Source organism: Gouania willdenowi, chromosome 17 (genome assembly GCF_900634775.1).
Source record: "Gouania willdenowi chromosome 17, fGouWil2.1, whole genome shotgun sequence".
Taxonomy (NCBI): domain Eukaryota; kingdom Metazoa; phylum Chordata; class Actinopteri; order Blenniiformes; family Gobiesocidae; genus Gouania; species Gouania willdenowi.
The window spans coordinates 21,903,017-21,930,816 of NC_041060.1; the positions used below are offsets into that span (position 1 = coordinate 21,903,017).

The 27,800-nt window shown below is 40.2% G+C and overlaps 1 protein-coding gene across 13 annotated transcripts in view; it reads left to right on the plus strand.

Annotated features, from left to right (window-relative positions):
- LOC114478755 (receptor-type tyrosine-protein phosphatase mu) overlaps nucleotides 1-27,800 on the plus strand; it is a 229,975-nt gene that overhangs the window by 171,524 nt on the left and 30,651 nt on the right. For 5 of the 13 annotated variants that reach the window (XM_028471987.1, XM_028471977.1, XM_028471983.1 and 2 more), the window contains 8 exons: nucleotides 2,797-2,877; nucleotides 3,551-3,577; nucleotides 6,332-6,343; nucleotides 7,468-7,661; nucleotides 9,536-9,544; nucleotides 13,563-13,650; nucleotides 15,756-15,832; nucleotides 22,312-22,348. In XM_028471987.1, coding sequence (XP_028327788.1) covers nucleotides 2,797-2,877; nucleotides 3,551-3,577; nucleotides 6,332-6,343; nucleotides 7,468-7,661; nucleotides 9,536-9,544; nucleotides 13,563-13,650; nucleotides 15,756-15,832; nucleotides 22,312-22,348 — 525 coding nt within the window. The remainder of the gene's footprint in view (nucleotides 1-2,796; nucleotides 2,878-3,550; nucleotides 3,578-6,331; nucleotides 6,344-7,467; nucleotides 7,662-9,535; nucleotides 9,545-13,562; nucleotides 13,651-15,755; nucleotides 15,833-22,311; nucleotides 22,349-27,800) is intronic. The other 8 variants (XM_028471989.1, XM_028471979.1, XM_028471988.1 and 5 more) reach the window with 5 other exon arrangements.

A 27,800-nucleotide genomic window follows, 5' to 3' on the forward strand; every position in this document is an offset into this window, starting at 1 on the left:
TAAACATTATGGCTGACAGATTGCAGTACTGAACATGCTGCCCTCATAACCCCCGGGGCACGACAGTTGATGCCGCATGAAGAGATGACAATCCAGGAAAGATGTGACAAGTACTTTGACTCCAAATATTCTAATGGGTGTCATGGTAGCTCGTGTTCAGCAAAGTCGGAAGTGCTGAGCACAAGTTTTGCACCATAACTAACTTTGTAATGCAGAAAGTAAACTTTTGCCATTTGTTGGCCGGACACTAAAACTCTTTTTATGTAAGTTTAATCAAAAGCAGTTCTGTATTATTGATAAGACATTAATTATACAGCCCTCAAAATAATGTGAATGCTATAAAACTGACAAATAGAAATAAGTACAGTTACAGGGAAATACACCAACTTGTTCTCAGTATGCTGCAATGTTGCACTCGACTACATTTCAGGAGTTTTGTCTAAAAAGTAAAACAAACTGTAAACTGGTGAACACAAATCCAAATGATCACTTTTCTGTAAACGTGGTGGGTACGTGGAATTCCCTACCTGCTGATATCAGAGGAACCGACAGCATTTTAAAAACGACTGAAACTTTGGTTAAAATCGTCACAACTTTGTAACCACAACTAAGGTTTAGATCTGTAATGATGCTGCTACATATGCTATACATATCCTTTTGAACCGTTTCCTATCACTGTATGGCACAGTTTACATTTTTATTATCATGTTACATAGACTGCATTGTTATTTATAAAAATTGTTTTATTGATGAATTAGATTTCATTGCACTTATAACTTCATCATGCTATTGTAATTGTTTTTTATTCTGTCTGTCAATTGTTACTATAAATTGTCCAGTTTTTTTTTTTTTTTTTTTACCTTGTATATCTACCTTGTATTTTCTTGTTTACCTGCCCAGGGACAGCAGATGTAAATTAGCCATAGTTAACTCTGGTGCAATTGACAATTGCACAATGTCTCTGTTAAATAAACAATAAAATGAAAGTGTGTCTAGGAAATGACCAAAGCCTGAACTAGAATCAGCCAATTGAAAAAAGGGTTACAGGTTTTCTATATATCTTCTACAACTACTTGTTCCTCTAAAAAAGTAAACTAGGGTTATTTTCAGAAAACTGTCAGCTTTAGGTTAAGCTTATTGTCTTGCTGTGATATCATTTTTAAGCAGCAAAGGTGGACGGAGTCAGTGAGCCGTCTTCCTCCAGCTAAACATGCGAGCAATTGATCATTTCGGTTAGTTTCTACAGAACACGTCTGACCCTGCTCACTGCTCCACTTCTGCAGATAAGCCATTATTTGCTTGTTATGCTTTTTTTCCCCCCTTTTTTTAACTTTAATGGCACTGCAGTGGTACTGTCTGTCAGCCTGCTGTACTAGAGCTGTTAAAGCACTGGCATTAAGGTGCCCTATGTGTCCAATTGTAAGTGGACAAAAAGTAACCTGACAATTATATGTTGAGCTCTTCTGGTGTGTTTTATTACAATGTCTGGACTTTAAATTAAGTGTAGTGTATTGATTTTTCACTTTTAACAAGGTTAAATCGGATTGAAAATGGGAATTAGCTTCAAGCTAAAATCTGGTACAATGTATCAGATGGAAACATTTATGCTTGATATTGTACCGGATCAGGTGCACTTTTAAAAAAAAAATTTGGGATGAGAAACATGATTGCGTTTTGATGTTTTTTTTTTTAAGCTCATGCTGGCTTTATTCTTTATTACATTCACTAACTCAGACTTAAAGTTGTCTTTGGAGGTGAAAAGACTTCCAATTCCACCAAAAAAAAAGTTATTTTGCTAAGGGATACTTGACCCAAATGACAATAGACTGAAATATTATTATATGTAATCTTTACAAGTACAAATGAGAGGCGATTTAAAAGCTACATATGCTAACTCCAACTGATTTAATGAGGTTAAAGGCAGCCGGTGGTTCCCATCTTAATGTAGACTTACCCGTTTTAAGGTGTCTTCCTTGTACAGCTGGAAGACAATTGTGGACCTGTAGTAAGATGGCGGATAGTGGCATGCAAATGCTGCACGAGTCCCATTTCTCATTTCCTGGTAATTGCAACGTGGAAATCTGAGCACTGTAATGTCCCTGATAATCTTTGGAATAATGTCATATCGTCCGAAGGACTGAACAACACATAACTAAGCACTAAAACGTTGGATTGAAATGCTATTTCTCAATAGACCCTTTATTTACTTTTTGTTTTTTTACCTTGTCTGCACATGCTGTCAAAGGTCAACACATGAAGTGCAATCTTTTCACGACAGCAATGCGTGTTTTATTGTTGCCAATAAATAAATACATTTATTTTATTGCATAATTGTGAACATCACCAGCCCTCTCTTGGAAGGGTAAGAAAAACTTTATTAAAGGGAGAGTATAAAAAGAGAGGGCAGTGTTACACCTTGGTGAGGGGGAAGAGAACAGGAAAGAGGGAGTCAGGGTGAGACAATGACCCTTTATTTTTTGTCGAAATACAAAGGGTTAGCCTGTCGAGAGCATATTCAAACGCTGATTGGCTGAAATTTCCAAAATTGTGATGCCAACTTATAAAAAAATATTATGTGTTAAATTATATGTATTTGAGCTAAAAGTTAATATACAATAAATAACTCCAGTGACACAAATTAGTCGCAAAGCTTTATTTTTTCATCTTTAGACCTGAAGTACATTTATGTGATGTGTTGCGTGTCACTTTAGTTGTTGTTATTGTTTTTACTTTAAAGGTGCAAAGAGAAGACTTTGACTTTTACTGTGTTTTATTTGGTTTCTCTTTTCGTCATAGCTGGATCCTCTCCCTCTTCTTTCACGTTGCCAAAAGCCAACACGCTCAGCACTTCCATCCCCACCAACTCGTACTACCCAGGTAAACAGCCTGCCTCTTCCCACTAATCCAATCTGCCAACAAAGGAGATTTTACTGTGCAATCAAAGCTGTGATGCTGGGAAACTCAATACTTATGACGGAAAACAAAATTGAATATGTCACAGTGAATACTTTTTTTTTTTTTTTTCTCGATTTTTCCAATGCAGTTGTAATTATCTTGACCATTCATGTAACATAGAATTGAATTCTGCTATGTATTTTATGAATCAACTCAATACAACTAAAGCTTTATTTTCAATGGGAGGTTTTTGTAATGAAAGAGGATGTAAATCAATTAACTGGAGACGGTTTGCGCCACTCCACATGTCTGCTTTTATTTTATTTTAACCACTCTGAGTAGATGGATTGTCACGCTTCAATTATGACTTCAGTTTTAACCAAATTATGTTAATAATTTTGTGTCTTATGTAATCAGATCACAGCTCATTGATTAGTTAGAGTAAAGGGCAGCGAGATTTATATTAGACTAAAGTTGCCATATAATTAGCCTTCCCAGAACATCCCATACATTTCTTGTCATGCTGCTTGGCAGGAAACCAAAGCACTGTCCAATATTTGTAAATGATGTTGCTGTGGTTTATCGTGGTGTCTTTTATTTACTGCGACTCTCTCTCCTCCTCCGACTCCTGCACTTGTTTTGGGGGTTTGAGCAGATCCCTTTGTGCCAACTGCTATCTTAGGTGAGACACATTTTATTTTCCCATTGCTGTTGATTTATTTGTACCTCTGTGCTGAAGAAAGATGAAGTGCATTGCAAATTTAGGACGGCTGTTGGAATTCCAAGCTGTGAGGCTAAAAAGCAATTTTTTTAATCAACTTCTGGTGCTTTTGTTAATAACGATGGCTTCCTCACCTTCATACCTGCCTGCTGTCTCCCCCTTTCCCCCCCTCTCCACCTCCCCGTCCTGTGTCCTCCTTCCTCCCTGAGGGGTTTCTCTTGTCCTGAGGCTGGCTTCACTCCATCCCATCCGCATTGCGTGTCGTGCGTGTGATGTCACATACGTGTTTGACCTCTCATTAGCATGGACAGACATGTGGAATGGATGTGGGGAGGGGGGTGCAGCTGGGAGGGTGGGGCGGAAGGTGCACTTAGCGCCAGCAAACCCATGCTACAGCATTGTGGTCCCCAATAACCAGGCCAGGGACCATGTGGTGCCAGGCTGCAAAGAAAGAATAAAGTCTTCAAAATGATATGCATTGTATTTACGGGTGTTTTATTCAGAAAAAATGCATACTTTCGCTTTAGTTTTAACTTTCATCGCTTCTGTGCTTGATGCTGCTCGCCTTAAACAGGCTTGATGTGTTCAGGCATGCGCGCACAGTCATTAAGTGCGACACGCACACACGTACACACACACTGACATACATACTTTGGTCTAGACAGAACACCATCGTGTGTTTTACTGTACGATTTGGTATCGCACCGACATTGCCGATACCAATGCTTTTGGATATTTAATATTTGAGGTTGATGCATCACCAAACAGCTGATCTTTAGGTGGTATCGCGATTATTTTGGCTGTAACGGTTAAGGAAGCACGCAGGCTTGTAAGCGGAGGGTCGCCGGTTCAAATCCAACCTCTGCCATCACTGTGGGATGTTGAGCAAGTTCCTTAAGCATAACCGCTCGTGTTGTACGTCACTTTGAATAAAAGCGTCTGCAGAATGAAATTGTAATCTCGAAATCTTGTATGTTGTTAAAACCTAGGACAGGTTATGGACAAAGTTTAGCGGTAACTACAAAATATGTCACTTATTATCATGATAAACCTAATCGAACATAATAAAACTAAATATATATATTTTTTGGGTATGAGAACTTACGATACAAAAATATATTTCCACTGTGAAATAATAAAATAAGTCTTGAAACTGTATGTATGTTTAACACAAAAGGGTGATTATATTCAATCAAGTTTGAGCCATATTATCAACACATTTGTTTAAATTTATATCTATATTTATAGTATTTTTTCTTATGTTATGTCTCTACACATTCAAACTTGTATGGTTTGTACATAATATTTTATTAGTTGCATGCAGGAGAGAAAATGAAACGAGAGTATCAATCTTTTTACACTGGTATCCAATGCTAACACTGGTATCAATATTATAGATATTTTTGGATCGATCCGCCTAACAAACGAACCCACGCTGTCAGAGCGCCACGCCCCCACCAAACAAACACCTATACACATGCAGTAACCGCGGGAAACCTGGCCGGTATGAAAGTGTTTGCAGCACATGAAAGGTCGGGCACCACTGGTCCAGCACACTGACGCCAGAACACGACCACTGGTGTGAGCCCGAGTCGGAAACACTGGGAAATATGGAAGCGTTTGCTTTAAGCTCTGCTGCAGCCCGCCACCCCTTCCCTCTCCTCACAATCCATTTAACTCCCCCTCCCTCCCTTCAATACAACAACCTTTTCTATTATTCTTTTTAATGTCACTGCCTTTAAGCTAACAGCTTTTGCCCCACTTGTTTTCATTTTGCCCCCACCCCCACACCACCCATCTCGTTCACTGATAAAAAAGAATAAAGAAAGAAGTATTTTTGTTCCTCTGGTAATTATTACTGGCCTTTGTTATGCACAACAGCCCAAAGATCAGTGCTTTAAATGAGCAGATGTTTTTTTGCTAGCGAAGCGCTAACGTAGCTGCTAAGTGGGGCACTGAAACGGCAATAAATTAACTCTCTCAAGTCCACAACGAAATACACAATAAGTATCTAGATTTCAGCTTCTCCACTGGGGAATATTTTAATACAAAACCTAAAGTTAAATTTTTTTTTTTTCCCTCTTTCTCTTAGCATTAGCCCCGATTTAAGCAGTGGGTTTCTTTCCCTGATTCTCTGACAGATGCTAATGTTAGCCCCACATTTAATGAAGCATGAAACAATTAACATCAAATTACGGCAGCGAGGAAAGTTTACATGCTTGCACATTCAGTCACGTCATTATTGTTCATTATCTAAACTGATTAAATCAAAGAGCTTTTTTTTTTTTTTTTAAATCGTTTAAAAAAATCTTAAAAATACAGTTGCCCCATCTTATGTTTAAAATGTGAATGTAGCTATTAAAAATACAGTATTTGGCCAAAATGTGCTAAATATTTACTGAAAGATGGCTCATATTCCATTGCTTTTTTTCTTTCTTGAGATCCATTGCTTCTTTGTTTTTTTATGATTTGGATTTTTGTCTTGCACTGTTGAAATTGCCCCATCCATCTACTCCACACCCCCTCCTTTGACTATAGGCTTTCTCCCCAGGTAGTTTCAACTGGGAAGGCATGTGACTTGCCTTATAGCATAGTGTTAAAGACACTTTTGTATCAGGTTCTCATGCTGTATTGTTGCTTATCCCCTCTCTCCTGTCTCTTCTCCTCTCTTTCTCTTTACATACGTAACCTCTTATGTATCTGCTATCTATAAAGTGCCCATTAATGGTAAGTTTGTCCAAGTGGGCCCTGGGTTGGGGGAAGGAGGCAGTGTTTGACTCAGACAGCAAGCCCTCAGTGAAAGGCTGCTTCTGACATGGGCATTACAACATTTTTTATCTATTTTTTTGCATGACCAGTGGACATGATCTCACCCCCCCTCCGTACCATGCTGAACCATTAGCTGAGCATGGTCGAATTTCATACAGTCCCTCATGGCAGCGTCACCTTATGCATTCTCTCCTTCCATCTCCGCTTCCCTCCTGAGTTCTTTGGTTTTGGTTTTCGGTTTGACTTATTTTTTTTATTTCTCCTTCATGTTTTGGGGGAAGAATGGGTGGCAGGGCTTGAATCCACGCTGTGTCTGTTATGCTTTCAACAGCGCTGCTGCAACATGCTCACTGTGGCCCATCGCACCCCCCAATCCCCCCACTCCGACCCTCCCCCGTCCTCACATTCTCCTCCTCTTCCTCCATGTACCGTCACCATCATCCGTTGGCTCCTCACATCATCTGTGCCTCATGTCTGCCACTGACTAGAGTACAGGATGAAAGTTGACCCCGAATATTAGCTGTGCTGTAGCTCTAACCAGCTTGCTGTACTGCGAAATATCTGAGAAATAATCTTTTGCAGCACCTTTATGGAAACTTTAATAACCGATTATATCCCTATAGTTCAGTCAAATTATAGGAAGCAGCAGATATTTGGTTTAATGGCAGAATAAGCATGCTTCAAAGGCCTTTTTGACATGGCTGTACAGTAAAGTATCTTCCAGCCACTCTGAGACAGATGGACCTGAACCTTTCCATCACATGACTCATCATATTACTCAATGATGTTGTGTTGTCGTGACCATCCATAACAAACAGATTAAGGAGTTGCTTGTCATTCTAGAAGGAGGTGACATAATGCTGAACAGCAAATGAGATCATGTGCCGTCTGTTGACGGGAACAGATGATTTTTTATTAAAAAAATAAGCAACATTTAAGTCAAATACATGTTAATAATTAATGAAATTGCACCAGCATCCACTGCTTCCAACATTATGTCACCCATACGTGTTCTGATGACTGATGTCGCTTCAGCTTCTGCCCTGACCTGCCCTTGTCCTCTCACTGTTTGGGTCCCACAGACGAGAGCCAGAACATGGGCAGCGACACCAGCAGCCTGGTGCAGTCACACGCTCACTCCCTGAGGAAACGGGAACCCGTGGACGTGCCGTATCACACGGGTCAGCTGCACCCGGCCATTCGCGTGGCCGACCTTCTTCAGCACATCACCCAGATGAAGTGCTCTGAGGGCTACGGCTTCAAGGAGGAGTACGAGGTAGGACACAAGACGTTTACTTTTAGGAACGTTTATCCCCTATTCACACTTTGCATGCTTGTGTTCCAGTGCACGTCTTCTTGCTTTTTGCTTTTTCTGACCATCTTGGAAGTGCTTTGTTCTCTCCCCGATGCGCTTTTCTGCTAAATTGTTGATGAACCTCGCGTTGTTGTGTCTTTTGTATGATTAATTGGTAACACTTTACTTGAATTTTTTTTTACATAAGGCTGACATTATCATCTGTCATTAGCATGAATACGGCGTCATGAAGGCTGTCATTAAGCTGTTGTTCACTAAATTATGACACCTTTGGAGCTATGTTGGTATTTTTTGGATTAGGTGGAAGGATCTAGTGGGGTTAGGCAGGGTTAGGGCAGGGGTGTCAAACTCATTTTAGTCCACGGCCCAGATATGAATAAGTTTGATCTCAAGTGGGTCATCGATATTATAATTTCAACATTTTTGTGACCTAGTTTGTACTTCTACGTATACACAAATATATTATGTGAGAAACAGACCATATTCAAGCAATAAGTGATCTTCACTTTAAATTTCCTAGATTTTTTGACCAATTTCTATTTAAGTAAGGGAGATATTATTTCATAATTTGAGGAAAATTTAAGGATTTTTTTTTTCAACTGTTTAACATTAAAAATGACTGCAATCGTGCAATATAAGCACCGGGAAAACTGTGAGCACCTGCAAATATTGTTGAGTTTCATTTACACAATGATTCATGTTTTTTCTGTCATTTTTACTTTCTCCTGCGGGCCGAATTGGATGCTCCAAAGGGCCGGATTTGGCCTTCGGGCCATGAGTTTGACACATCTGGACCTTCATGACACCTTATTCATGTTAATGACAGGTGTCATTTCATAACGACAGCGTAATGTCAGCCTTTATGTATAAAGCTTCAAGTAAAGTATGACCGATGAATTGGATTGTTTGTTTGTTTTGCCTGTCTGAGTGCATATGAAATGCTTCTGTCCTTGGAGACTTAGCTACAGGCCAAAAGGAAAGATTTAAAGCAAGAATGAGCTCGACATTTTCCTTTAAACTAAAGACAAACCAGAGATTGTCCTGCACTCTTACCATTGTTTGTAACACAAAAGCTTACAAAGTCCAGAACAGCTCATATTTGCTGGCCTTAAGCAGGGTTTGGCTGCTTTAGCCTTTCACAGCCACTAAACACCACAATAGCCAACCCTGAGGCCTTATAGAACGAGTCTCACTTCAAAATCTGCTTAATATCTACAAAAATACATGACTAATTCATTTTGCTTATATCTTTTGAGACATGTTTGACACATTGATCTCTCCATTTTCTCAGCTAAACATCCACGCTTAATCCCGGCTCTCCTTTTCCATCATATCAATCCGATTTATCAGTAATTAACCTTCCACGTTCCCTCGACTGCCCTATTAAACAATGCCGCTCCTCCCCTACCTGCTGCGGCATCACATCATTGGGGTCGACTAAGGATTATGGCGACTTTCCAAACCTATTGTATCATAAACGAAGGTACTCGGTACACGTGGCACATGTTGTTGCAACGATGCATAAAATTATCATCCCCACAAGAGCCTTTAAATCCTCCTCTCGCTGCCCAACTCTCCAAAGCCTTTCGCAATAGAGTTCAGGAGGAGAATAAACCAGGTTCTTATGGAGCTCATTCTCACTTGGCCAGAATGATTCATTTGTGTGCCGTGTCGTTCTTGTGTTATTATGTCCTCAGGTTAATGCCCTTTTTACCCCTTTTTTGTTTTTGCTAATGAAACTGGAGGTTAGTGCACCTCTCAACCTGTTGACTCACTATACTATATCTCTCTCTGACCCATGCTTCTTGTTGTTCTGTACGTTAACTTTGGATCAGATAAACGAGGTAAGATTTTGGATTTTCCTTCTTTTAGTATTAGTAATCTAATCTGAAGAATCTTACATTGCTTCATAGGTTTAAAGAACCATATGCTGTTTTAATCTGAAAAGGGCATTTACCAACACTATATCTGCATGCTCGTATTGAAATCTTTTGACAGGAAGACATGTTTCTATTCAGATTGTGTTCATATAGTCTGTGCAGACCCATTGTCGTGTTTTGCTTGTGATAATCTGTCATATCTTGGGATGTTGAATTACTTCCATTTGGTTTAATTTATAAAGCTTTAATACAAATGTACACCAAAACCCATCATCAAAACGGGCTAACACAAGATATACAAAATGAGGCTAAACCTATTAAATTAAATATACACAAAGAAGGCGCTCTGCTGCAAATCAATGTTGTATTCTTTGTAAAAGCTTTATAAAAACCATGTGGCGTGTAATCCATGGCAAAGCATTTGCATGTCCAAACTCTTGTGCACAGTTTGGTTGGACAAACAGGGAGCAGATTCCTGGTCTCCAATGCCATGTTGTCACTTATGCTCTGCCTTCAGTGAGATTCATGTCACGATTTACGCTCTGGCCACAAATTATCAGCCGCAGTCATGTCTGAATGAGTCTCTATTTCTCACACAAATCTTAAATATTACACACTGTGTTTACCGTCGATCTGTGTTGGTTTCCCCCTCATGATTTAATGTAGTGAACATATTGTGTGTCTCATTAACAGCAACTGTAGTTACAAACCAAAAGAAAGGAAAAAAAAAAAAAAAAGCATGGCTGACAAACTGTGCTGGGACCGGAGTGCAGCAGGTAGTCTGTAATTAAAAAGCATGCTAAAGCTGGTTGTGTGCCAGTGGGAATGATTTAAGGATGGTGGAAAAACTTCCTGCAGATGCACTGAGTTAAAATGCAATAGATTGTTTTAATCTAAGAAGTGCTTCCTGTAGCTTTCTTCCACATTCATTAGAATGAAACGTTTTGAGGGTAATATTATAAAACCTTTGCTGCTTTTGTAGGTTTGGAAATAACTGGTTACGTCAAGGACAGGTCATTATATTTGTATAGAACAATTCCAGGTGCGTTATTGCAGGGGGGCCATTTTTGGATTTTCGGAAAAAGGACAGGTGGTCCAACCTTAACGTACTCAAAATGTACTGGACTTTTACTGAAATGTATCTTGTAATGCAGAGATTCTCAACTCCTCTGGTTTCAGGAGCCAACTTCACCTTTAAATAACGAGCTGCGAGCCAAACATGGGGAAAAACTTGATCCTAAATACAAATAATCGAAAACCGTGCAGTTTGTAGTTGAGATATTACAGAATATCGCAACAGAAAATGAGTAGTCGCACTATTGTAACAGTCAACACAAAACAACAACATGAATTCTACATAAACTTAACAAAATATGCAATTTAAACATTACAACAATGAGTTAAAAAAAAAATCCACTTTTTTACTTATTAGTTTGTAAAACTAAACTTCTGTTAGGTGTGAAGAGAGAAAAAACATCCCAGTGTTCTATTTCATCTGGTGATCTGTTTACTTGGTGACTGATGAATACAAAGGTAAAGATTTACCATCAGTGGTCACATCTCAACCATGTGTTTGACTTTAGTGCAGCAGAACCACTTTTTTTTTTTAATAGGTCTAAAGTTAAGCCCACTACAAGTTTTATCCCACAGTCCAAGGCATGCTTGTGCATCGTAGACCGATGTATGCGCAACAAACTGCCACTGTAAACCCAAGCGCTGCCATGGATTCGAGGACACAGCCAGAATAGCAGAAAGAGCAGGGGCCAGCGAGCCCAGGCAACCCCCCCGGCCGAGCAGCCCCCCAGATGCCCCCAAGACACCAAGCCGAGAGGCAGCCACCTCCCCCCACATACACACCCGAGAAAGCACCTAGAAGCCGAGGAGCCAGCGCACTCCGCCACCGCACTCCGCCACCGCCCCCAACCCCCAACCCCAAAGCCCCCCACTGACATACACCCCACCACCCCCACCCCCACCCCCGCATCCAATCCCCCGAGGGGAGGGCCAAGAGAGCCCTCAGCCAGAGATCCCAGCAGAGGGGCCAAGGCCCACGCCCAGCAGACTGCCAGAGCCGCCACGAACGGGCAGCCGGCGGGCACCCGCCAGTGGGCCCAGAGCCAGCAGGGACCGGACCCCAGGCCAGAAGGACCCGGAATAGAAGCAGCACCGGGAGCAGCAACGAGGGGACGCTGCACGCCGCACCGCCAGCCCCCAGGCGCACCAACCCAGCCCCCCAGAGCGCCCCAGGTTACCCTTTTTTGACACCGCCAGTGCGATGCGCCTCAGTTATTGCTAAAGTCCCCCCGCCACCCCACCCACCCCCAGGGGCCCAGCCATACCGCCACACCGGCATGCGGCACGCGCAAACCAGAGGCGGTACTTTGGGGACTGCCCAAGCAGGGGCCAGCCCACCCCACCCACCCCGGAAGACCCCCGCCAGGACCGGCCAAGCCCGCCGGCCCCCAAGAGCACCCCCCCAGGACCGGGAACCCCCAAGGGCGAGACCCCGGGCGAAGCCCCCCGGGGATCACCCCCCCCAACCACTTTTCCAATATTTATGTAATGTATTTGTCGTCTGTTGTCAGTAAATAGTCACAAGATAACATGATTACCAGTTTATGCGAAACAAAAATTTAAACTGGGGGAAAAGTTAGACAGTTTTGTAACACATGCAGAGGCCTTAAACTTGTTACGATAATTATCTTAAAGCATAAATATATTCATAGCTGACACCTTTTTCTTGTTTGTTTCCCAATGAGCAGGATTTTAAACTCAATTATTTGACACACGAGGTTTTTTAAGACACTGGCATATTCTGCTTGATCAGCACTTCATAAGCTGCCTGATTGGCTTTTATACTTTAATGTAGTTTTTATTTCTATCATTTTAGGGGAAAGCCAGCTTTCTTTAGCTATGGAATGGTTTATATTAAAATGATTTATAATTGAGATAGAATCATTTATAAGTCATAAGTGCCTCCAAAAGCTGAGAGAAATGACTATGATTTGGCCGATCGACAGCTGCTGTAAAGTATCACCTTTAACCTTGTGGACGAGCCGTCCTCTACGTGTGTGATATTAATGCTGTATCCTTCAAACCCTGCCCTGGAACACAGAGCCATCATCCATCTCTGCAGGCCTTCATCTTCACTGGGACGACGAGGCATTATTTCTTCTCACATCGAAGCTGTTTCTAAGTGAAATTTTCTAATCCTCAGGACTTCACACGGTGATTTGTCCTTGCATTTCACGCCTAACAAATGGACCACTGCCAGCGCAGCAGGAGATGAATCGAACCATGAAGCTTCAGAACTCAAACCTCCGATAATAAATGTTGAATATTTAGTTTCCAGTGGTCCTATCCATTTGTTGGCTTGTCAAATGTGAGTCATCTTGTCATTAAAAAAAAAAAAAGGTAGAACAATGACTAGTTGTTGCCTTGTGTTTGAAGCCAGCCCCGCCCTATAACAGCGGTGGATTGGCAGTGGAAATTATTTTCATAATTTGACTTAATTGTGCCTGGTGTGCCATCAGAATGGAAATCTCACCAGAGAGGGATGATAAATATTTCATGAGGATAATCTTCGCAGAGCAGGGTATGATATGCAGTCGATGAGCGTTTTTTTTTTATAACTCACAATGAGCTGATTGAGTCCTTCAGATGAGGCAGTGAGACACGCTGCTCCGCCCGTCACAGACGCACGTGGGGGGTGGGGGGAGAGTTTGAACGCGACACCCGCTGCCTCTGCCCTAATGGTGCTTGCTTTTTCTGTCACAGCACCCCAGGAACCTCCATGCTCCCTGTGTTCCATGTCTAATACGGACAGGAATTTATCTCTCTGTTGTTCAGCGTTGGCTCTCCTTATTTTCCTAGACCAGACAGAATAATAGTGTATTCTTTAGTATGCTTATCAACTCAAGTGCCTGCACATGGGACCATGTTTCATGTCTCCCTCTCTATTCTGTGTGTTTACTGTTTTTAGAGCTTCTTCGAAGGACAATCTGCGCCCTGGGACTCTGCCAAGAAGGATGAAAACCGCATGAAGAACCGATATGGGAATATTATTGCATGTGTGTATAAAGCTCCCTCCTTATTGCTCATGAATTTTTCTGTGCGGTCCCCGCTCGCCCGGCTCAGACATGACTGAATAACCATAGGCCGCAAGAGCAGCTTTGACCTTTAAATGGTACCTTTTTTTTTTTTTTTTTTTTTTTTTTTTGGTGAAGCCGTAAAAGGTGCAACTCACAGGCAATGTTAGAAAAAAAAAAGTTACAGTATTATTCACGATGTTGTCGTTTGTCTGTACGCACTGAAGCTCCGCTGTAATTGAAATGTGATGATGGTAGTAAAGTTCATCCTAATCACTATAATCACAAATCGACCTTCACAATCTTCTTTAGGTGATTAATAATATCATAGGCCAAGATCATGTGAATTAAAATCTAAATGTTAATGGATTATTATATTTACTTAAAGGTTATTTATTTGTGTCTCAATTAATCTTTTTTTTTTTTTTGCACCTTGTCTGCACATGCTGTCGAAGGTCAACACGCCATGTAGTGCAATCTTTTATTATTGCAATTAAATTAATTAATTAATTAAATTGCATAATTGTGACAATCACCAGCCCTCCATAAGGAAGGGTGAAAACAACAAAAGAACAGGGAAGAGGAAGTCGGGGTAGGACAATGGAAAGGGTAGGGAAGAGTTGAATATTTTAAGTTGAGAGTGCCAATTTATTCTGAGCTCAGTTTATTGTAGAGCTGAATTACTATTTTATGCCAAAAACGTTGTTTATATCGTCAGAGTTTTATTTGAAAGCTTATTTTTGCGTTAGAACAAGTTATGAGTCAGAGTTTTATTTATTTTTTTTTTATTTTTTTGGTTTCTCCTCTGTCTGCCACTCACACAATAACCAGCCCACACTCACTCATAGTTGCAGAGCAGTAGAAAGTTTGATCAGGAATATCTGGTTAGCAAGAAAAAGCTCTAATAGCTCTGTTATTTGATGATGGTTTGGATTTTTCCATTTAGATGTTCAGACCAGCAGAAAGCTGCCACCCAGTCCATCACAGGACACACACACAGACACACACAGACAGACAACCACTCACACAGGCCACTAAGACTATACAACTAACCCAGTACCCCTGGTGGGTAATAGAGGTATTACAGGTGGGGCGTGACAAACAGGAGAATAAAGTCAATTTCATGCCATTCTTCTTCAATGATTGGGGAAAAAAAAAGATAATTGATACTAAAAAAAACGCCTACACACAAAGAAAGTAATAATGAGGAGCCTATGAATATAGCAGAAATTAAAAGAGAATGTAATTATTAGACTGCATTAGATATACAACCGGGAACAAAATGTAAAATGGAACTAAAGTGCAAAAATAACGTTTTACGTCGACATGTACTTCGCATGGAGCAGAACAATAAGAAAACTTTCAATAGCTGACTTAAAAATGCATTTTCTTGTTTGGTTTCTTAGGCTTTTTGGAAACAATCTTTGTTTATTTCCTGTATTTTGGACTATTTCACCTTTACATTTGTTTTGTTTTTTTTCATGCAGGTGATTAGTTCAATTTAGTTTTGGATTTATTATGAAATATGATGTTACTTGTTCCCTGTTAGTTCAGTGAATTTGAAAATGTGTTACTTGTCAGGATTATTTGGGGAGCAATGGGCGCAGGTGGGACTTGAAAGTGGGGAATACCCAAGAAAGTTTGAAAACCACTGAGCTAACCTAACATGAATGTTTTTGGATGGAAAGCGGAAATCGGAGTATTTGGAGAAAACAGGCAAACTCCACACAGTTCTGTGACATAAAGTCTTTTTAGAAAGTTTTTGTTGGTAATATTTCACGTAGGTGGTTTAGCTGATGTTTGTTTGTTTGAAATTGCATGAAAACAGCCATGTTGCATCAACATACCCCTGATTTTATTTCCTCTTTATCAAACCAGTTGGCTCATGCTTCCGCTCCTCTATCACCCGTCTCCTCCTCTTATAATGTCTCTCTCATCCCATTTCTTTTACTGTCTGTCTCTGTGTCCCCCCCACCCCCCCCACACCCCTCCCTCCCCACCTCCGCTCGCTTTTCTGTTTCTTCTTGATGCCCTCGTTAATATGATTAATTCAACACTGGTTTCTTCCCCCTCTGCCTCTCTTCCAGACGATCATTCCCGTGTCAGGCTGCAGGCCCTGGAGGGGGAACAGAGCTCCGATTACATTAATGCAAATTACGTTGATGTAAGTACACACACCAGCCAGCACCACCAACGCAAAGGTCACTGCGCTTCCTTTCGGGGAGCGAGAGGGCGCTGGTGCCGCCGTCGCAGGGAGCCTGAGGGAGGACACAGTGGCTGTCCATCACATGCACACACTTACTGAAACAGTCACACACACACACACACACACACACACACGCGCGCACGCACTTGACACTTAACGTCATCCTCAACTTTAGAGAGCCGCTGTTCATCGGAAATATTTAGAGAAATAAAGATCATAGAGTGACAGCATTGGGAGAGGAGAACCAGCACACTGGGGAAGCTGAGGTTATAGTTTTAGACTTTGCTTTGAACACCAGTATAAACACATTCTGAGAGCGAGGAGCAAAGAGGGTTCATAAAATATTATCACGCACCCACACAATGAATAAATCTAAAGGAATACACAGATTAAAATAAGTTTCCTATGAGAATAAGCGGTGCCAGCGTAGAACATGCAAAGGGACAAGTCAAAGATACAAGCACGGCTCTTTTTAGATGCTTATTTGGCATATGGTTAAAAAAAAGTCCTATTCATTTTAATACTGATCATTACACAATTCATGTGACTGAACCTGCTAAAAGGCATTGGATAAAATGAGTAATGGTATTGATTAAACAACTGTTGACTATTTTAAGTGCAATTTTGTTTTAGAATATGAGGAAAAAGAAATGGGGTAACCTAAGGTTTTGTTGCTCAGTGCTATGACATATTGCTAGCACAGCTAAGTTAAAGTTACTGCCAGACGATTTGAGCACAGTTAAGTTGTGTACATGCAGAATTTCCACAGGAATCGTTTGTTCACGGGTGAAAATTGTGCACGAATTAAAAAAAAAGATTATACAACTTTGCTAATGTACAATCAAAGTTGCATTGGTTCTATGGAAAATATGTCATGAAGTCAAAAGCATTGTGTGTCCAGTAAAGATCTGCAAAGCAAATACAGCACTAGTGCACGGTACAGAGCATAATCAGCTGTTAGTTCCTCCGACAAGAAGGTCATATTTTCATTCAAAGATGGACCTTAAGCCATGCAACATTCCATAAATGTTGGAGGTGATCTGGATCATTCGTTCATTCGTTTTTCATTATGTAACAAAACATGAAAAACTAAAAAAACACTCATTATTTGATATTTGTTTCCAAAACCAAAATGAAAAAACGGAAAACGCCTTGTTTTTCAAATTCAAGCTCTTTTGTTTCGGTACAGAAAAAAAAAATTAAGATCTTTTGCTCCGGAAAAACGGAAATCGAACACCTTTATTCGTTTTCTCCATTACCGATTTGCCAAAGTACGTGACCCGGAAGTGAAGCGTTACACATTCCGCGATATATTTAGCTTTGCAACACTTAGGAGTCTCTAAATCCTCTGTGAGGAGGTTCTGTGTCCAACACCAGCTAAAGCAAAAACGACACGTTTCGGATGCTCAGTTGGAAGCAGCGATCTTGTCATGCCGAACTGCCGTTAGCATAGCCGTTAGCGTCGGATGAGAATACACTTCCGGGTCACGTACTTTGGCCAATCGGTAATGGAGAAAACGGATAAATTTGTTCGTTTCCTGTTTTTTGTTTTCTGCACGAAAGCAAAAGAGCTTGAATTTGAAAAACAAGGCGTTTTCCGTTTTTTAATTTGGGTTTTGGAAACAAAATCGTTTTTCATGTTTTTGTTACATAATGAAAAACGAATGAACGAATGACACGGATTCCGAACATTTATTCTGGATCAGTATAAAAAACCCAAAGATTCTTCTCTATTGGCTAAAATTCATGTATGGTTTTGTTTAAACCAAACTTTATGAAGTTTGACTCAGTCAAATTGGTTGCCTAATTATCCCACTGAGTTTCTTTCAAATCAGATCCCGATTGTGCATTTCATTGCGATTTTTCGCAAAAACGGGGGTTCCCATATTATTATTGGGAATAGAAATTTCTTCCATGGTTTTAAAGTGTGAATGTGAAGAAAGGTTTGAGGCACTCTGCAGAACTGTATTTTCAGATTATATAAGAATTCAGTTGTGTTTCAAGATGGAAACATTAAAAACATCCAGGAGATTGATGTATCCGTTAAAATCTCCTTTTAAAAAAGTATTGCCATGAAAGATGTTTCAGATCTATAGATGCATTTCTCCGCCTCAGCAGCTACTCCTTCTTCTGTTTGACGGTGAAACACGCCGGATCAAACCAGACACAGCTGTTATCTACAGAGGTTTATAGCTAGGCTTCTCACTACATGAAAGTATTCGCAGCAAAGCTTCTCCATGCCCTGGAGTGACATGGAATATCTTTTACAGGGAGTAAAAGTCGTTAGAAAGTGGCACGAGACGCGCGCACCTCCTTAAAGCAGGTCATCACATAGAACCTCCTGATCTGACCTGATTGGCTGTTAATGGCGGTGTTGGTAGCAGCATGTGACCAATCATATGACGATCACAGCAGATGCTTCTGCTCTATGTGTAATGGGCTGGTGATGTTCCCGGCTCCCTAAGTGGTTTTCTGCTCAGGAGAGAGCTCTCACTCTATTTCCCATCTTCTCCTCCTCCGCCCTCTAATGTGCTAATTTGTAATCTCTTGTTACGCCTTCAAACATAAATTCATAATGCAAGGTGTGCTAACGCAAATGCGCAGGGCTTAAATTATTTACCTTTCCTACTTTTCGGTTTATGGCCCATTACGCTGTAAAGTAGCAGCGCGGCAGAGAAGGTGCTTGCAGTGGAGACGTTCCATTATAAGATAAGAATATACGCATATTTAACACGGCTATGATTGAAAAGGATTGCCATCGCTCTGCCAGCTTCTTTGGAAAAGTACTTAGTAGGGATACAGGCAGGTGGGTAATGATGTTTTTGCTCTTCAGAAAGATTTTTAAGCCATCTGAAAGCTTGTCCTGCCCAATAAACTCTCATGTGTGGGGCATTAACCATTGTGTTTGTTATAGTAAATGTTGTGAGGATTGTTTTTCACTCTGGTATGAATGGGCAAAGTGAGTCGTGTTTCACAGCAGGTATTTTCATTGGGGAAGAAAATGTATTGTAGTGTAATTTACAGATGCTAGCAAAGTGGTGCATGCATGTACAGTAAATGACACAGTGGTTTGGTACGTGTAGTGATTGCTCCACTGTTATTTTGGTCGGAGGCGTTTTATACAATAAGTATCTTAAGTCAATAAAGTCAAAACATGTTTATTTAAAGCTATGTTAAACAGGAAGGAAACACTTTTGTTGTGCTGCCTTTTACAGTATTCCAACTTCCTCTTTTAGCCTTTCATAATTGGGGCCTAATTTACTAAAATCCCAAATAGGGAGCACTAAATTGGTGTACACGCCCACTTGCCTGGGCAGACAATAATGGGTGCAACAGACAGCCCTATTTTTACTTTCACAAAGGAGGTAATGTTTTCACCAGCGTCCGTCCGTCCGTCTGTTATTGTCAATGTCTGTTAGCAGGACTTTTCTGAACGGATTTAAAAGACATGTGGTGAGCTGATGCAGTACACAGTATCTAGAAGTTTTGAAGCAATGATATTTCAAAAAGTTACTGTATAAATGGGTTTAAATGAAATGTGGTGAACTGCTTTCTAAACTTGGGGGACACTGGCGCTCTGAGGGGTGGATTCACTCAGATCTGAAATAAAGGGTGGTAAACCAGATGTGTCCCTAAATCCTTTGCTGATATAGTTTCTTCATCTGCTGCAAGGAATTCACTATGATTGCAGCAATAATTAGCGCCCGTGCAGAAGTGGTGCAGACCACCCTATTTAAATGAGTGTTTTGCTCGTTCAATGTGGAGACGTGAGGCGCACAGAAGCTCACAATGACATTTGAGGAAGTTACATTTTCTGTTTTTGTTTGTTTTATTGCCTAGCTCGAAATAGTTTTTGAGCATGCTCGGGGGGGAGGAAACAATAAGAACAGCAGATAAGTTCAAGGAAAAATGGACAGTTTGGTCATTTATTGTAAAATATGTTGACTCGGCAAAAAAAAAACAATTCTCTCCATGGCCTTTGGTTCTGCCCACGTCTCGTGCAGCCACCTGTGAGTAAAGCTGTGACAGTTAACAATGCAGCTGAACAGAAAGCTTGACAACACCTAAAACATGCAGGATCGGGGTTCTGCTGGACCCCTGCTTAAGAATAATCTGTCCTCCAGGACAAAACCCAGTGGGGGAGCCTGGGTGACCAATGACTTGTTTTAATTTGGGTTAACAGTCTTATAGTGGCTGGACATTGTTCATTTTGTCACACTGGCCTCGACAACATGATTGTCTTAAACCCATGTCTGAATTAATCGACTTAGCACTTGTTCAGAGTCTTATAGCTCACACGACTACAAACTAATGCAGACAGTGATGCTTTCTCCAGTAATCTTTTGGTTCACTATAGTGAGATCCCACTGCTTTTGAGGTTTTATTCATGGTATTCCAGGCATTTTTAATGTGATTTGAATTAGGATAGGTGTTAATGCCCGCAGGCGAAACACACTCGATCTGTACTTTCAGTACATACAGAAAAGAAATATTGATGAATGTAATGAGCAACAGGACTCTTTAGTAATTCACACATCCTTTAAAACAAAGTAATTTTTAATTCATAATTTACATATTGACCATTCTTTATGTTAAGAAGAAACTCTCATACATATTATATAATGCTTACCAAACGCTCACTCAGCTGACAGTGAATGTCAGGGTTCTTCCTTTCTCTCTAATCCCACAACGTGCTGGGCCCCCACTTTATGTGACAGAGCGCACATAAAAGCACAAACAAATCTCCTGCTCGGCCCAGAGATAAAGAAGTCATTAAAAATGGAGGACAGTTGAATAGCTGATGGAGCCCCGTGGATGTTTGAGGAGAAAATATCCTTTGTGTCTTTCTGCCGTCACTCTGCGTTAATCACTGTCCAAGTTAAATTGAATATGAGTGAGATAAGCAAAGCAGCAGGGGTGGGTGAGACTGAGCATAGGGGTGGGGGGACAGGAGGAAGAGCCTTTAAGTCCCCGTGTTTTGTTTCCCGCCTGGTATCTTTGGAGAAAAGACAAGAAATGGGGCAAATACAACTTGAAGAGATTAGAGTAATCCTTAAGACTCTGGCTCTATTGTGAAGATCAGTGCTGTTAGTTGTATCTGGGGGATTATCAACAATTTGGCTGCTTATGCCAGAGGTGTGCTGCATATGGAGGTGGTGGAGTGTCTTTGCATCATGCACTGAGTCGCTGTAAGCCTCCTGTTGTGTAAAAATGCTCAGTGGTTCACATGTTGGAGCCGATCAGAAAGTGAACTGGAAGGATAGGACGATAGTAATCTGAAACATAATCTGTCCTCTGCGTTCATGTCGGCAACGATCGTATCCATAATCGTCATAATATCAAGCTATTCAATGGATAATATGTCTATAAAATGTGGTATATATACTGTACATACACTATGTTGTATGCATTTTACCTAACCACATTTATTGTGGAATAACTAATGATAGTTTAAGTAAATGAAATGAGGAAAAAAAAACTCTCAAACTCACGACTCTGAGCATGCATTTTTACAAATATTTAGGTCATACATGTGCAATAACGGCACACAGAGAAGCCACTGAAGGCCATGTTTTACGCATAGTATGATTATCAGGACACTGATGATCCACCAATCAGAGGAGAGATTACTACTGAGCAGCACTAATGCTAGTGTGTGCAGTTTTCCGTCCAATTGGGCTTCTTCTCAACACGTTGGGCAGCAGAGCATGTTGCCTGGGTTTTGTATTTTGCTTCAGGCTGGAAATTCTGACTCAAATCTGGCAACCCAGTAAGTGAGGTGCATTTTGTTTATTAACCTGACTTTATTCTGAAACTCAAGCCTATTACTGTTTTTTTGCCCATGCTCTTTCTGTGTCCCGGGAGTTTAATGTTTACTGAGCACATTGTAAGGATTAATCGTCTCTGTTATCAATGTTTATTCAGTCATCTTGTAAAAATATTGTATTGCAAGTTTTATACCTCACACTTTGCATTCAGGCCCCAATTATTTTCATATTGCGATGCAGTTTGAATTCTGCCCTGTACAATTCTATTTTTTTACAGAATTTCTATGCATATCATATATACGATATTAAATTGTTCAGTAATGTATGCTTGGGGTAGCATAATTCCAGTGCTAAACATTTACCATTTACTTGTTCTTGCAAATTAAAAAAAAAAAAAAATAAAAAATATATATATATATATATATTTCATACCATTTTGTACTTGTAAAGGTGAAATTTGTGATTATTTATTAGTATCGGGATATATCGTTTCATTATGTGCAAATCGTGAATTGTATTGTCAGATTCATGGCAATGTACACCCCTAGTTGCCCCCCCATCCACCCGTGTCTTAATAAATGCTCTCACAGCTCCTAGTTTGAATGAATATGAGTAAACTATTGTGATCTTAATATTTTCCTACTCTCTCGCTCTCTCTCTCTCTCTCAGGGCTACCACAGGCCAAACCACTATATCGCCACTCAGGGTGAGTACGGTATACAACTTTCCAAAACAATTGCACTGCATGCTGGGAAAAACTCAGAGGAGACCTGTTTGGTGGGTTGGATGTGCACAGGTGTTGGCACGTATCTCTGTGAGCATCCCTGTCACTGTTTACATACACTGTTGATGCTTGGTTAGTGGTGAGTGCTGGGAATCAATCTGGTATCATTCACACACACACACACACACACACACTTGGGTACCTCTAAGGATACATATCAGCTTCAGAGATGCATCCTCTGTGTTCTGTAATATGCAGTGATTAATCAGGTAGTCTGAGAGCGCAGGTTTAAATAAATAAATTGATTCGTTGACATGTACAGGCTTTGTCGCGCTTTGTCGCCACCGTTAATCTGCCCGGCAGATTCCCAGAGCGAGGAGCGCTTGCCCTGACCCCAGAGGTTAAGTCTGATTGATGGTTAATTGCTATGAATTCTGCGTGGAGAGCCTCTCCTCCCCACTCAACACGGGCTGCATGCACTGGGATTTTGATGCCACTTGAAAAAAAAAAAAAAAAAGGACAAAGAGAATCAGTGGAGCAGAAAAAAACTGAAAGGCATTTTTTCGAAGAGGCCTTAATGGATTCACAATCTGCTCTGGTGGAGCTGGGAGTTGCATAATTACCTGTTTATTAGTGCATCGCCTCTCTTCCTCAGTGTCTCAATTAAAACAAGCCTCTGTTTGCTCTTACTTGAGAAAAGGCATGCTAATCAGGCAGCAGCCACTCTCTGTCTCTGTGTGTGTGTGTCAGTGCATGGTACTGACCATTCAACGGCTATGTTTACATGAGAGCTTTAATTTCCCTTTAATTCAGAATAAAAATTAAATCCTCTTTAAACTAACCTTATAAATCCTTAATTCTGAATGAAAATGGCCATTCCAAATTAAACTGAAATCCGAATTAAGTGGCTGTTTTATTCTGATTTTAATTCCAAACGGAATAATTCCTCAATCTTGTAAATGTTTAATTCCTTTTTAAATTAATTCTGGTAATTCTGCGCATGCTCGACTTGCCTCGATGACGCGCTGGTGACGACATAATCCAGGATGGCCGCCCGAAGCAAGCGGGACTCGAGCCGAGGCTATTTATTTAATACGAACCTTGGAAGACATGGATATTATGAAAAGAGTGGATGGACGGAAGCATAAATATGCAAACATTAACACAGACTTATTACACACCAGAGCTGCAACTAACAATTATTTTCATAATGATTCAATCATTTCATAATCGGTCAATAAATTAATCGATGAATCAGATTTTTTACAAAAACACAGTTTATCTATAAAGCACATTTAAACCCTGCTTTAGCTGATTAAACTGAAATAAAAGTGTCTCATGCAAGTCACGTACAAACACTTGTGCGCGCTCACACACAATATCACTCGTGGGCGCACACACACAATAACTCTTGTGGGCGCACACACAAAAACACTCATGCGCACCAAACACTTGTTGTGCACGCACACGGAAACACTTTGCCTGCGCACACAAACACTCGTGGTGCGCGCGCACACAAACACTCGTGGTGCGTGCGCACACAAAGCAAACAGCACTGCGTCACGGTCAGTGACATAAATCCCATGACGCAACGAATCGATGATGAAATTTGCTGCCAACACTTTTAATAGTCGATTTTTTTATCGATTTTATCTATTCGTTGTTGCAGCCTTATTACACACCCACGGATATCGGCAAACATAACAGGCTCCATTGGAGGATATGAAGCCCTGCACCAGACCCCAGAGCTTCACTAATGAGTGTGGGTCATTATAAAGTTCTCCTTCCACTCAAAGTTCTGTACAGTGGAGGCAGAGCAGCTGTTGCATTAACTGCTGGCTTTGTTTGGCCTAAGTACGGTCATCTACCTTTCTCCTCCGCTACCCTATCTCCCTTCTTCATTCGCTACTCTATGTCCTTCTCCCTAGCTGACGAAAGTGTATATATGTTATTGTCGAGCTACTGCTTCAAAACTAAAATCAAAATAAAAGTCAAAATAGTTCTTATTAGGTGGTCTTCTATGTTGTTGCTGAAAAGTAAGGGTTTGTCGTGTGTTTTTTCCCGATAGATGCGATGCGTCACATTCGCCGACTGTCCAATCAGAACCCTTCCCAACCCCAGACCTAACGCGGAATTGAATAAAGCCGAATAATGTTTTCCATGTAAACCTCAATTCGGAATTACTATTTCCATGTAAAGACGAAGCAGAACACTTTAATTCTGAATAATTTGATTCACAGTAATTAATTCCAAATTTTAAAAAAACATCATGTAACTATGGGAAGTTAAACATTGAAATCAGCTCAAACTAAAGGTTTTTAAAGAATTGTTGATATATTACGTGTGGTGGACTTCTTTAATTGCCACGTAATCATTAAGTGCTTCAAGATATTCACTTGTAGATCAGCAGTCAGAAATACAACGGCCCCTCTTTAAGATAAGAAGCAAAAAAAAGCCCAACTTGTTCCTATTTCAGTTAATTAGCTGTTGTTTTCTGAAAGGATTTGCACATAAAGTCCTTAATTTTCCATTGACTGTTGATAACACTCTTCACAAAGTAGTGCCATATCTCAGACGAGTGTGTGCTTGTGTGTGTGTGTGTGTGTGTGTAAAGTGAAAAACATCTGTATTCTCGAGGAGAACAGGGTACTTCTATAATTCATCGTCAGCTCCAGCAGACTGACAGGAAGGAAGGCTGCTGACACTGAGGCAAAGAGCAGCTCCAGATGATAGGGGAGCCAGACGCAGACCTGTCTTTCAGTCAGACAAAGTGCATACTGTAGCACCTGAACAGAGAACCTGGGCATTGGCACACTTGCTTTATACGAAAAAAGAAAGCAAAAAAAGAAAAATGAGGAAGTAGACTTTTTTCTCCCTCTGGTGAAGTTTTTTTAGTGAGTGTCACTTCCACTAAAGTCCACTGGGAGCAGCGGTAGCTCCCCTAAAAAAAAAAAAAAAAAAATAGATGAGAGCTACGATGGAGCTGGATAAGCTTTAAAAAACAATTCCTTGGTTATAAATTGGATGTGGTGTCGGTTTGGGTTGCGCTAGTTACAGCAGCCGTCCCTGTTCTCTCACCCTATAAACTACAATGACACTCATTAGTTTGGGTTTATTGACGAGTGCTTTGTTCTGTCAAGGTGACGGCTGCAGGTAGAACAGCTGTCACTCCATAAAAGCCTCATCACCATGCTCTGCTCCTCATTATGTAGGTCAGTTTGTCATCCACGGCTTTATTTCACTGCAACAACTGTCGGTAACTGTTCGTCTACGCCGTAGATTGACTGCAAGCACACACGTCATTTTCCCATGTCGTCACAAAAGTCCCTGCACTAGATTGTCCAAGTGCTGTTTAAACAAGTTGGTCAATGATGATGACTCTGAACTACAAACTTTTAACTTTAAAAACTGATATGTGCTGTTATTTTAGACATATTAAAAATAAATAAGGCTTTTTTTTCCATAACTGAAGTTGAATTTGTTTTTTATTTTATTTTGCACAGATGATGTTTAATTGGATGTCACATTCAAAGTAGGCTTAACATGTTAATTCCAAGTAAATATATTGAATGACCTAAAATTAGGTGAGATAAGGTGGTCAATGTGTATATCGGTATTGGTCAATATTAGAAATTTGAGATTGTCAAAGTGATGGACCACATCGGATGCAGCAAAAACCTAATAGCTGTAATTTTCTGTATTTGTCTTTGATTTTGTGTGATTTTTGGAGTCATTTTATGTGTTTTTTTTAGTTCATATTGTGTAATTTTAAGTTGTTTTGTGTATCTTTGATGTCAACATGTATGCTTTTGTTGTGTTGTGTGTGCTTGTTATTTGGTATGTTTTTTGTGTCATTTTGTGTCTGTTTCTGGAGTTATTTTGTTTTTGTGTTGTTAGTTTTTCTTTTCTTTTTTTTTATGTGTTTCTGTATTTTTTTGTCATTTTGTATGTTTTTATTGTTATTTTGTCTGTTCTGGAGTTTTTTTTGTCGTTTTGTGAGTTTTTAAAAATACATATATCATTTTGTGTGTTTTTTTTTGTCATTTTGTATGTTTTTGGAGTCATTTTGGACAAAATTTAAAATCTAACGCAACCAAAACAACATCATTGCATGAATAATCTTAGATTTGTAGCCTTCCCTATTGAGAATTGGCTTTATATTTGATGTAAATCTATGGGGGGTTTTTTTTTAGGCAGACTACAGATTTGTGTATTTAAAACCTGAATTATTTTCACTGATTATCACATATTTCCAAAATTGAAATCAGCTGTAATCACTAAGGGTCCAACGTCAATCTGAAAATAAATTAGCCATGTAGATTATGTAGAAGCTTAAAAAACGTGATTTGTTATGGGTATGTGATAGAAAAGAGGCTAAACAGGTTGAACACTGTTGCACAAGAAAGGATTCAGACAAGCTTGTATAGGTGTAGTAATGGGTAATTATGATTATATAATGATTGTTTATGGTTGATCAATGACATGAATACATTTTGGAATGACAGCTGTAAGCTATAATAAGTGTTTTAATATTTACAGGTTAACTTCCCCATGCCCTGACAGGCATGGAAATATGGAAAATAAAAAAGAGAAAGTGAATCAATGATGAGTGAGAGTAGGTTCTGCCAAAAGGCTGCTGCATATTAATGGCCACGCAGGGGAACATGAGCTGCTTGTTTGCGAGCGTGTACGCACACACGTTGATCAGGAGTTTCGCGGCGTTCCCGGTCGGGGGAATTTCTCCAGCTGTCACATTGCTTTGTTTCCGAGGAGGAGCAGAACGACTCCCAAAATACAGCATCAGCTGCAGCCGCAACAACAGCTGCTCTTCCTCCTCCAAACTTCATCACTGTCTGAAGTAAAGTGTGCAGCGTTTACACCGTTCTGTGCTGTCATCTTTGTTTCCCTTTGTCCAAATGAGATCTCAAACCGGCATCTCACGTTGTCCGGCCTTTGGGATTTTACTACTGGAATAATCTAGCTAAATTAGGTCCTCATTTACTAAATTGTTTGCTTGTGTAAGAACGTGAGGCAAATTCAGAGCATGCACTGAGAAACAAGGTTTTAACAGGACTGATTTTCTGCCTCCAAATATCCACAGCAAAGAGGGGCACTTTAAATCCCAGTGGGGGTCACAAAAATGTGATTTTCCAACTCGAGGGCCACATTATCATCATTCATGACAGTACAGAGAATACTGACCAATCCGAGAACTAATAAGGACAGAATAATGGCTTTGTCCGTGTTGTATTGTTGTGTTGTTATATGTTTATTTCTGTCTTTTTTTAATTTTGTTGTTTGTATATTTTCAATTTGTGGATTTTTATTGACAATTAGTTTTTTTCGTTTTGTAGATTTTTGTGTATGTCTGTGTATGTGTTTATTCTTCTGTCTTTGTGTTCATGGAGTCATTTTGTATGTCTGAAATCCTTCT